The sequence below is a fragment of the Schistocerca serialis genome, chromosome 7, assembly GCF_023864345.2.
Source record: "Schistocerca serialis cubense isolate TAMUIC-IGC-003099 chromosome 7, iqSchSeri2.2, whole genome shotgun sequence".
Lineage (NCBI taxonomy): Eukaryota > Metazoa > Arthropoda > Insecta > Orthoptera > Acrididae > Schistocerca > Schistocerca serialis.
Genome location: NC_064644.1, coordinates 155108945 through 155121873, shown reverse-complemented (window position 1 = coordinate 155121873; position 12929 = coordinate 155108945). Strand labels below are relative to the sequence as shown.

Below are 12929 nucleotides of genomic sequence, written 5' to 3'. Positions count from 1 at the left end.
CGAGGCTTATTAAACTGATAAGTCGGTAATTTTCACATCTGTCAACACCTGCTCTCTTAGGAATTGGAATTATTATAGTCTTCTTGAAGTCTGAAGGTATTTCGCCTGTCTCATACATCTTGCTCACTAGATGGTAGAGTTTTGTTAGGCCTGGTTCTGCCAAGGCTGTCAGTAGTTCTAATGGAATGTTGCCTACTCCCAGGACCTTGTTTCGACTTAGGTCTTTCAGTTCACATTCAAAATCTTTACGTAGTATCATCTACATTCTCTTCCATTTCTATAATATTGTCCTCAAGAACATCGCCTTTGTATAGACCCTCTATATACTCCTTCCACCTTTCTGCTTTCCCTTCTTTGTTTAGAACTGGGTTTCCATCTCAGCTATTGATATTCATGCAAGTGGTCCTCTTTTCTTCAAAGGTCTCTTTAATTTTCCTGAAGGCAGTATCTATCTTACCCCTAGTGATATGCGCCTCTACATCCTTACATTTTTCCTCTAGGCATTTCTATTCTTAATATTCCTACAACTGAATTCTTTGCGGAGACAGTGTAATAAATTAACTTTCATGTCATAGTTGTACACTTTCCTTTATATGCTCGGTTAGAGTACTTCAGAAATTATGCCTTAGTGACTCACTACGTGTTATTTGAAGTGGAAGTGTTACTAGCGGAGTGCAAATTATCGACTAATTCCACTGCGACAGAGAGAAGCCATAAACACAGATAGATGGGAGAGAATGATTACTTAACAGTGCTTTAGCACGTCACCTGCTCCAAGCTTGGAAGGCATAATACCCCTTCCCGCAGGATGTTCGCGGAACTTTGGATTCTCAGTAGAGCGTGTTACATATCCGGTATACGCCATGTGCTTTAATGTTGTCGCAGAGAGGCAGCTGACTGCAAAGCTTAGCACCGGGGTCAGAAAGAGCGATGAAATATACACCCAGGCTCATAAATTAAGGATAATTGCAGTATGTGGTGTCACACAACGTGGAACTACACAAAACTGGCGCTGATAGCATAGGCACATAGGGAACACACACGACACAGATCTGCAAGTCCACGGTATTGGTGATAACTTAAGAAAACCGTCTCGAAACACATGTCCCACAAAACCCCACTGTTTCCTGCGCATGTACCCCTACATCAATATGGGATATGATCACCAGGCACATGTAAACAGGCCGCACAACGGGTTGGCATACTCTGGATCAGATGGTCAAGCATCTGCTGGGGTATAGCCTCCCATTCTTGCACCAGTGCCTGTCGGAGCTCCTCAAGTGCCCTAGGGGTTTGAAGGCGTGCAGCGATACGTCGACCGAGAGCATCCCAGACGTGCTCGATTTGGATTACGCCCCGAGATCAGGCAGGCCACTCCATTCGCCTGATATCTTCTGTTTAAAGATACTCCTCCACGATGGCAGCTGGGTGGGGCCGTGCGTTATCAACCATCAGGGGGAAGGTGGGCCCACTGCACCCCTGGAAAGGCGGACATACTAATGCAATATGACGTCCCGATACACCTGACCTGTTACAGTTCCTCTGTCAAAGACATGCAGGGGTGTACGTGCACCCATCTAAATCCCACCCTACATCATCAAACCACGACCTCTATGCAGGACGTTAAGGGGTTGGTATCTGGTTCCTGGTTCACGCCAGATGAAAACCCGGACTCGTCCTTGAACATAAACTGGGACAACTGAACCAAAAACCATGTACTGTTTCTTGAAACCAGGCTTTACGGGCTCTCCTGTGACCAGGGGTCAGTGGAATGCGACTTACAGGTCTCCGGGCGAATACACCCTGTCTGTTCAGTTGTCTGTAGACGGTGGGTCTACAGACAACTGTTCCAGTGGCTGCGGTAAGATCCCGAGCAAGGCTACCTGCAGTATTCCGTGGCCGTCTGCGGGTACTGATGGTGAGATATCAGTCTTCTTGTGCTGTTGTACATTGTGGACATTGCGTACTGTAGCGCCTGGACACGTTATCTGTCTACTGGAATCGTTGCCATAATCTTGAGCTCACACTATGTGGCACATGGAGGGTCCATGCTACGACCTGCTGTGTTTGACCAGTCTCCAGTCGCCCTAGTATTGTGCCCCTCATAACGTCATCAATATGTGTTCTTTGAGCCATTTTCAGCACACAGTCACCATTAGCACGTCTGAAAACGTCTGAACACTTCCTCGCTGCTCCGTAGTCTGACATGCACTAGCACACCTCTTCGTATGTGAACTGGTGCCAGCGCCTCCGTGCGACGACCGCAGGTCAAGTGCACCGCATAGTCATAGCCCGAGGTTATTTAAACCAGCAAACCGCGCACCAGAGCGCTGTTTCACCACGTATCAGCATTATTCTTAATTTACGAGCATGAGTGTGAATAGCATGAGTTTATCAAGGTAATAATGAATAATTGATTCAAGAGTTTGTTGCAAATATAGGTCAGGAACGTGGAAAAGTGCATAAAGGGAAAGCATTCACCAAGAAGATATCGCGTCCGGCTCTCACCTGAGTACTGCTCCACTAACCATCGGTTTGAACTGCCATGATAGCGTAGCCAATGTGGATACATTATATTGATACTTTAAGTTCCTCGGTTAATACGTCTGGCCAGCCGTAATACGTTTTATTTTGGAATTTATTTCCTTTTTCACATATGGCAATGATTTTTATTACAAAAATGGAAAGTAGCACGTTGGTTTCAGATCCACGTACAAATTTAGGTTCGATGTTTGGAGGACGGTAAGTATGTATTACCTCTCATAAGAAGTGGCAGTTACCCGGGCAGTTTTTACCTCTTTTACCATAAAAAGTCCTTAAGCAGTTTATTAATTACTCATACCCAGCTTTTGGCGTGTTGTAAGCGTACCACGATCTCTCTCTCCAGGCGACATTCACTCATGAATCTGCAGTCAGTTTCCCAAAGTACTGTTATCACCGAGATCCATGTCATGCATGTTTCACAATAGTGCGGTACCCCACCAATTGTTGTTTCCATCATACAACAGGTGAATTATTTCCGGCACTTTAGTCCTCTTATCTGGTTTCACAATTCACGATAGTTCATTGTGACGTTGGTCATAAAGACAGACTGTGATAGTAATGTGTTTTCTCCAAATTGAGCCACTCATGGTACCAATCTTGCTGCAGCCACCTATTCAGATACCACTGTCTAATTATGCGATCCCACACTCAACTTGTCACAGGCGAGCAATAGGCAGACAGCACTCAGCAAAGTGCCAGAGATATGTCCTCCCTTGGCACGTCGCCTCATATGGAGTGGGATAAAACTACCCCACAGAAACTGAAAGTCTGTACCTTCGGACTACATGTTTACATGTCGGCTGCCCTCTTGTCAGCAACCTAAGCTGCAAGCTTGAAATATGTTCCCTGTTTTACTTTGGCTGCATTCCTCAAAACAGTCAGAAGGACTTGGTCTTTACTCACTTGCTTTCAGTACTTCACAGTGTCCATTCTTTGTCCCGTCGCAGCCAGATACAAGTTTGTGACATGTGCCGAACTGTCGACTTCTATCGAACTCATACCTAGTGTTTCCGTTCAAATGAAGTGATCGAATGTCCATACCAGTACATTCCATGTGGGGTACAAAACGTACACTTCCCTCCTTATCTCAAAGCTGTACTGTCGCATGCACCGGGAACCTGCGAATTTCGCTGCCATGAAATTTGATGGTATCTCGCGTGTTACCCGTCATGCGCTAGACAGTACACGCAAAGATCATCAGTGTTATCCATTTGACATTGTACACCCATTTCATGAATTCTAGTTCCTATTCAGGCTACATCACGTTACGAACATCAGCGTGTCATGCCCCACAGGAATCGTCGAAAGGTTTCTTTAAATTCATATCCAAACGTTATATTTCAGTTCAAATACAGAGAAAAGTGTAGTTTTCGAGCATTCTTTCGCCGAGTGTCATATTCGAAGAGTCACAGAACCATCTCCTTTGCACTATTTAAAGATACAACCGTTCTTTATTTACAGACAGAGTTCCTTTTGTTATGTGATTAGTCGCTACGTCGCAGAAATCTCAACTGCAAGACGCTGCTATCGAGTTCTACGTCGTACCTGCTACGGCGCGAAAAATTTCGCTCTAAATGGTTCAAATGGCTCTGAGCACTATGGGACCTAACTTCTATGGTCATCAGTCCCATAGAACTTTGAACTACTTAAACCTAACTAACCTAAGGACATCACTCAACACCCAGTCATCACGAGGCAGAGAAAATCCCTGACCCCGCCGGGAATCGAACCCGGGAACACGGGCGCGGGAAGCGAGAATGCTACCGCACGACCACGAGCTGTGAACTTCCGCTCTAAAGCTTGAACTTTTGTACCTCACATCACATTTTGTTATTACTAGATAATCCCCAGGTATGTCAGTTAAGAGTATATAGCAGTAACTCTGTGTGAGACTGTGGTGGTGTGTAGTAATACGAACGCTCTGCCACTGTTTGACAAGCGCCGATTCTAGCAGAGAAGAGTGGCAACACAAGGTGCGACATCGTCGCGAAAAAACACAGTGACCCGTATATGTAATAACTTGCCTTTAAATTACGTCTATGGTCACAACCATTTTTGTTTAATAGATTACCGGTTGCGGTCTTTAATGACCATCATCATCTGCTGCAAAAATGGGAAAAGTATAAATACACTAGCAAACTGTATACACCTTAAGAACAATACATAGAGCATATTGAAAAGTAGTACTGACAAAATATACATTTGTGCGCTTAAATATGAAGAGGCATACCTGTTTCATAAAAGAGTGCCAAAAAGAGTGGCAAGCTGGTTCTCGCTTTGCAGTACGGTCATGTTGCGTTCAGTTGCCTTTGCGTTTAGAGATCAACAAAATGGAAAACTGCACGTGAACATTCGACTGATAAGCATCTCTCAATTAATGAACAAATTAAGGTATTGAGCATCTGTAATCTACGAGGTGCTGCGTTTAACTCGAATAAAGCTTGCAAGATAGGATATTCAACAAAATAAAATAAACAATAACTTGAATTAGCGATGCTTCTGTTGCTACGTCGAGACAGTGACCTCATAGGGCATATCTGATGACGAGTTTGTGCACATGATTCACTGAATACCTCCAGACGTACTATGCAACACTGCAGAGTGGAACGAAGTAGCTTTAAAATACTATTTATGCTCAAAGTCTTGTAGTACTCACTAGTTTATTCTTAAGAAAGCCTAAACACTTTAAAGGCAACGAATTCACAGCCCTGCATGACCAACCACCGAGTTTAATTTTTGTCATTTGAGAGTTCTATGAGAGGTACTCTCGTGGACTGTAATAAGGTCTCGCATGTTACCATAGACTGACTCTAGTAAATTCATCATATGGTGGGGTATTAGATGAAAGTTTTATGTTACTATTTTCCTCCAGATTAGTTACAGAATATTTACTTCATTTCGTAGATGGATTCCCTGGTGCAGGATTTATCATCGTTGATGAGGAGCCTGAGTTACAACAGTAGCAGATCTATTGATTAATTTTTCGAGAAAGACCCTATACCGCTCTTCGTAGTGTCTAGTGCTCGTTTTAAAATGTTCAGCTGCACCGCCGATTTGTCCGATAAAACGTGATTCTGAATTTTTCACTAACACCTCTTCGTATTTAATGTGCCACAATTTAATGCTCTCCACACAACCAGACGGCGTCTGAATTTCTCTTTTCGAGCCATTTTACTCTTGAACACATCATCTGTGGTAATTATATATAATTTCTTATTGTGAGGTAGAAACGGGAGTATAACTTCAAACAGCCAAGATCGCTATTGTACAGCATTTATTGTGATGAACAGTTTCGGCAAATTACGTGGCCATTACCAGACCTCTTCAGAACATTTCACTAATCTTGGTCAAATGCTTATTGTACCGTGTCATATCATATAAGGATACTTCGTGAACATGAGAACAATTGTAATGTACGAACATAAGATTGTGTAATCAGTGAAAAACGTACGTTATGTTATGTAACAGGTATTTTTTGCTCGGCTTTTTGGTATACTATTGTTCTCACGTTCTTGAAGTATTTCTGTAGGATATGACACTGAATAATACGCATTTTATCAACATTCAGTGAAATGTACTGCAAAGGATTTTATGATGGCAACGCGGTTTACTGAAACCTGTCATCACTATAAATTCTGTACAATAGCGATCTTGGGTGTTTGAAGTAATATTTCTGTATGTGCATTAATATAAGTCACCCAGTGACTTGATAAAGACAACCATATATAATTAACAGTAACGTATTATTTATTAAAGCCGCGCAAACCGTTTAGAATCGTAGCTAGCCACCAAACATCGCTAGTGTAACAGTCAATCTAGTGCTCTTCAAGTGTCTTACTTACTGCGATAATTTTTCTCTTTACGATTAACACGCCAACGAACTCTCCACTCATATCAGGGAGGTCTTTCAGGTTACTATGGATTATGAAGCTCTCTTCCACAAAGAAATCGTGGATTTTCTTTCATGTGACCGTTCCGAGAGATTTTCAATAAAAATTGTCTCCAACCACAGTATTTTTCTGATAAATGTCTTGAAGTATACCAAAACAATCCTTAAATTTTGATCACTGTACTTTCTCATTATTGGGTATTACGAGTGCACCGGAGCTTTAACTTGGCTGCTGTTGGTGTGGGCAATGAAAGACGTTATTTGTTCATTTGATTCGTTGTAGTGTCATAGCTGTTGGACATGCACTTTGTCTATAAAGCCTATACAGAATTTATCTTCAAATCCCTTCTAGTAATCGGACCTGCGGTAATACATGTAAATAAATAAAATGAGTAGGAAATTCCTGTAGGGTTGATAAGGTTAATGAAATCAGAGAGTTCTTTATTAAGGGGAGTAAAAGTATATTAAATAATGTTCAAACATCGGTGGAAAGTCGCCTCATATAAATTGCTGATTCATAACTGAGTAACGATTGAACACTAATTAATGTGGTTAGTGCTAGCAGAATATCAAATACACAAACAGATGCAAGCAAAGTTTATTTAACTGCCGACTTACTGACGGAAATCGATAGCAGACACTCAAAGTTTAATGGCATAGTTTTCCACTATAAATCGTGATGTAAACTAGAGTTCTTTATCCCGAATAAACACTGCAAAGCACATGTAACAAATCTATCACACTGGAACATATATATCAAATGCAACAATAATTTCAGTTCGTAGATACTTTAGGTCCTACAAAAATGTTTAAGGTTTCGTATAGAGCCATTCAAAATCAATCACTGAAACACACCTAATCGAAGTCCAGTGAAATGTTAAAGTCTGTAAACGCCACTGAAATATTGAAGTCTTTACTCAGTCGGCTGCTTGACAACACAGCTACCTCAACAAAGTTACCAATGACTGACCAACGCACAAAGACATCTCCAAACCACCGTCGACTAGCAAAAGACCACGTGCGTTCTGCAGCTCGCCATTAAATACTACCTGTGACGTCACACGCTACTGACTCCAAGTTAGACATTTGAATAATGATTATAATTGGAATTTATAACTAATTACTATTACATCTAAGGTGATAGGGAAAATTAGTGTGGTTATTTTATTGACACATCATTAAAATAACCACACAGTATTAAACAAGTTGGCACACTTCACAATGCATGCCTACATCCGTTTTTTACAATGTGACCAATTTACTTAACGTTACTGGTCCTCTAGGAGATCTGAATATTCAGGCTATCTTCATGTGACACGTGACTGTAACTATGGGACATCTGCATATGAATTTTTAGTGAACTTAACTGTAATTTTTATGCACATTTGTAATTTCAATTATAAATTGTTGAGGTGTTTACTGATCCCATCAGCTTTTATGCTATACATTATGCGATCAGATGGCTCCCGTGGTTTCGTTGTAGTTACTTATATAGTCCGTCATAGTTAAAACAATTCTAGATTTCCTAATATTAAGCTTAGAATCTGGGTCGTAGTTGCAATGAACTCGATTACCAGAGCTACATTTCTGGTATACACGGCCTTTCCATAGTGTGTTTGGTTGGATCCGAAACGTAATTTCATAGTAGATATGTGATATTTCTATTAAATTTTGACCATCTTAGTTGCCAATGTGTCGTATCCTCCATATCAGCCAAGTTATCCTTTTCTGGCCTCGAGAAAAACCGCGCCTTCTGGTGTCCAGCTACAAGCTGACTTGGATTCCTCGTTCGCTTCACTCAGTCAGTCCTCACTGTATCTGGCACCTTGAGCCAGACTTTCATAATTTCACACACCCTTCATATTGCACTTGCCAGGTTAAATGCTTTTGTGGCGGCGTTCGTAGCGACAAGCAATTCGCTGTAGAAACGGCTTACGAAGTCACCGCCACACTTTTAATAGCGGGCCGACCGGTCCGCTGGAACAGTGAACAGAAAGATGAAAACCCAAACACTCTGATTAAATAAAAGTCGGTACTTATCTTTATTAACGAAGATACAGAAACAGTAGTGAGCTCCGTGTCTACAGAGATCTGTCTAGTTCTAGTCGGAGCGGCTAGGTCAGCGTCGGCTGACGACAAACAACAACTCTGCTGCGATGAACACACATCTGACTAGCAAGTACACAATACGGTGGCGAGTATACAACTGAGCGGCGAATACAGAACTGTCCTAGCGCTCGCGACTCCAGCGCTTAAGAACCCAGAAGCCAGCGGTGGCGCGCGCAGACTTGCGGCGATTTCCTGTCTCGCTGGCGCTGCTTATGCGGACGGCGTCCGGACTTTGATGCTGCCAACCTTTTGGCAGCGGGCTCGGGTGGCATTACTGGCTAGGATGTAACACTCCTCCCCCCCCCCCCAAATCGCCGCACCGTCGTTGAATAATGACGTGGCGAGCGTCGACGGCGGGGGAGGGGTCTGGCCGCAGGCGTAGCAGAAGAGACCGGGGCGGAGACTGTTGTCGGTGGCAGTCCCCGGTCCGCACCCCAGCATTGGCTGCGCGGGGCCTCGGGAAACACCGACTGAAAACCGAGGTCAGGGTGCACGCCTGTGACCACGGGCGCAGCTTCTGGTACTGGACGCGACGGGGCGTCGGGACCCACGAAGAGAGGCAGCGTCTCCTGACGCTGCGTCGACGGCTGCTGAGTGGGCGCCGGACAAGGCTCTGCGGTGCCAGACTCCTTGGAGGTACCCAAGGAAAGCGGCTGCAGGACAGGCTGCACAGCCACCGCTTGGGAAGGCGGCCCAGCGGAGGGGTCGACGTCCATCAGCTCCGAAGGCGGTGGCGACTGAAGAGGGACCGCAGGCGCCGGAGCGACCACCTGGGGCGCTCCCGGAGGAAGCTGCGCGGGAGGCATCAACGGGACGGGCTGTCGGCGTGGTAGCGGCGACGGCTGCTGCTGCTGCCCTGGGGGCGGCAGCGAAGTCGGAAGGCGCGGCTGGAACCCGCCGCGGACCAAATCTGTGGACAAAGAACGAGCGGCAGAATCCGGGCGGCCAGCGCGGCGCAACTGGTTCTGATGCCTCCTGTGCACCCCAGTAGCACCTTGAACAGTATAAAAACCGCGACCCTGGACACTTATCACGGTACCACGTTCCCAACGACGGCGACCATGATAAACTCTGAAAAAAACGGCGTCGTTGCGCTGAAAACGCGTGCGATGCTCAGAAGCGGCGGGTCGATCCGGGGGGTGCAACAACCGTAGTAGGCTGCGATGACGACGGCCGTGGAGAAGCTCCGCAGGCGAAGGGCCGTCGCGTGGCGTGGTCCGGTACGACGACAGGAACGTGATGAGGGCCTGCTGACGAGAGTGCGTAGCACGAAGGCGGTCCATATGATCCTTGAATGTGCGTACAAAACGTTCCGCTGCACCATTCGATTGAGGGTGGAACGGCGGAGTAAGAACATGGCGAATGCCATTGGCAGAACAAAAACTTTCAAATTCAGCAGAGGTAAATTGTGGACCATTGTCAGACACTAAAACTTCTGGAAGACCCTCAATACAAAAAATTGAAGTCAACGCCTGTATAGTTTGTGCAGACGTTGTAGACTGCATGGGCACAACAAACGGAAAATTACTAAATGCATCTATCACGATGAGCCAACGAGAATTCCAATATGGACCAGCGAAACCAATATGTACTCGCTGCCAGGGACCGGCAGGGCGTGCCCACTCAAAATAGCGTTGAGGCGGAGCAGCTTGGTGTTCGGCACACGTCGAACAATCTGTAGACATCTGCGTAATCTGCTTATCAATGCCGATCCATGTACAATGACGGCGGGCAAGCTGCTTGGTGCGGACCACTCCCCAATGACCTTGATGCAACAAGTCGAGGACCTTGGATTGGAGCACTTGGGGAACCACTACACGAAGCTGGTCATTCTCGGTGCGTAACAGCAAAACTCCGTGCGAAACAGACAACAGATGACGTTGCGGATAATAGCGACGAACCACAGGATCCGATATGTCCTTTGCCTTGGACGGCCAACCACGTTGAACAAAACGTAATAGTAAACTCAGATGAGGATCCGTAGCTGTCTCACGTGCCACCTGACGATAATCAATCGGAAAATCCCGGAGGGATTGATGCTCATCGGCGTCAATCTGATGGCAAGAGTTGTCAGAGGAATCGAAGACATCATCCGCAGCAATCGGCAATCTAGAAAGCGCGTCAGCGTTTGCATGCTGAGCTGTAGGACTATACGGTATCTCATACTGGTATTGTGATAACAAAAGAGCCCAACGTTGTAGTCTCTGAGCTGTCCGCTGAGGAACTGGTTTAGACGGATGAAACAGTGACGTCAGGGGCTTGTGATCTGTGACTAAATAGAATGGTCTACCATAGAGGTAGTGATGGAATTTTGTGACACCGAACACAATAGCCAACGCTTCCTTGTCCAATTGGCTATAATTACACTGAGCTTTGTTTAGCAATTTAGATGCGAACGCAATAGGACGTTCGGTGTTACCGACTCGGTGAGACAACACAGCACCGAGGCCGATAGAAGAGGCATCACAAGCTAACACCAGAGGCTTATGAGGGTCGTAATGGACCAGACAACGATCATTCAATAAAGCCTCTTTAAGCTGCTGAAAGGCTGATTGGCAATCAGCTGACCACACAAACGGAACATTCTTACGGCGGAGACGATGCAACGGTGCAGCAATCTGTGATGCATTAGGTATAAACCTAATATAATACGTCAATTTGCCAAGAACTGCTTGCAATTCATGCAGATTGCGAGGGGCGGGCAAATCACGAATAGCTGCTAAATGTGACTGGGAGGGATGAATGCCTTGAGCATTAATAACATGTCCCAGATACTCCATCTCCGTAAGGAAAAATGAACATTTATCGATGTTGCAACGTAGGCCTGCCTGAGACAACACTTTAAACAAACACTCCAATTTACGGAAATGTTCAGCAGGCGTCCGACCGGACACAACAATATCGTCTAAATAGTTGCAACACGATGGCACATTAGCCAGAAGTTGTGACAAAAAACGCTGAAAAACAGCTGGAGCTGACGCACAACCAAAAGGCAAACGCAGAAAACGGAACAACCCCAACGACGTGTTTATGACAAAATACTGTTGTGATTGCTCGTCGAGGGGCAATTGCAAATATGCTTCACAGAGATCAATTTTGGAAAAGAAACGAGCTTCCCCTAACTTATCCATCAGCTCGTCCGGTCTAGGCAAAGGAAAAGAATCAATGACAGTCTGAGGATTAACTGTCGACTTAAAATCGGCACACAAACGTAACTTGCCAGACGGTTTCTCTATAATAACTAAGGGAGAAGCCCACTGGCTCGCTGAAACGGGTTGAATAACACCGTTGTTTTGCCAACGACGAAGTTCATCCTCTACAGGTGCCCGGAGGGCGTGAGGCACTGGACGAGCACGACAAAATCGAGGCTGAGCATTATCTTTTAACGTAATATGAGCGGCAAAGTTCGCAGCACAACCTAGTTCGTCTTTAAATATGTCACTGTATCGTTTACACAAATCGGTCATGCTGTCTTGAGGAACAACAACAGAATTAATTTGCAACACATTGTCTTGGATAGACAGGCCAAACAAGTCAAAACAGTCTAATCCGAAAATGTTTACACTGTCTGTAGCGCGGAGCACTGTGAATGAAACTGTTTTCGTACGGCCACGGAATGTGGCTGGCACGCTAGATACACCTAACACAGGAATTTGTTCTCCACTATAAGTAGCCAAAGAATGTTTTGCCGCTGAAAGTTTAGGGCGGCCGATAGCCGCATACGTAGCACTATTTATGAGAGTCACAGACGCACCAGTGTCTAATTGAAAATTGAAGGTCTTATCCTGGATGCGTAGCTTCACAAATAGTTTATTACACTGTCTCTGGATCGGTGCAGTGGAGGCGCAAGACACAAAATCAGCGCGTTTAGCGCGTGTTCGCTGCTTACGACAACTCGTGGGTTGGGCGGGTGGAACAACAAGTACATTACTTTTTACAGCGTTTGAATTACGCTTGGGTCGCATAGCAGAGGGCTGGGTGGGTGGCTTATTGCGAACAAGTTTATTACCCACACGAACCGTGGAAGAGTCTTTAAACGCGACCTTCTGGGCGGGCTGGCTTTGAAGAACATGAATATCCATGGGCTGGGCAGCACTAGAATTGTTCTTGCGTTTACGCAAACAAACAGTCTGGATGTGTCCTTTCCTTTGACAAAAGTGACAAACCGCGTTTCTTAGCGGGCAACGTTCACGAGGATGAGCAAGAACACACTTATGGCAAGACTTAACTCTATCATTTTGCACGCGCGGCTGACGAATGTGTTTAACATGACGCGGCCGGCTAGTGTTTACAGTCTGACTCTGCCGGTGGGGCCGCGGGCGTGACATAACTTGCTTAGCACAGGCAATTTGAGAAATACATGGCTGATCTAACTCACACTCAGCAT

The 12929-nt window shown here is 45.2% G+C and overlaps 1 protein-coding gene across 1 annotated transcript in view; it reads right to left on the bottom strand.

Moving 5' to 3' along the window:
- Nucleotides 1–12624, bottom strand: part of LOC126412943 (uncharacterized) — a 153796-nt gene extending 141172 nt beyond the window's left edge. Inside the window, exons 1-2 of the mRNA XM_050082835.1 lie at nucleotides 12495–12624; nucleotides 9067–9452 (exon numbers count right to left, since the gene is read on the bottom strand). Of these exons, the coding sequence (XP_049938792.1) occupies nucleotides 9067–9452; nucleotides 12495–12624 (516 nt within the window). The remainder of the gene's footprint in view (nucleotides 1–9066; nucleotides 9453–12494) is intronic.
- Between the last annotated feature and the right edge of the window lie 305 nt (nucleotides 12625–12929).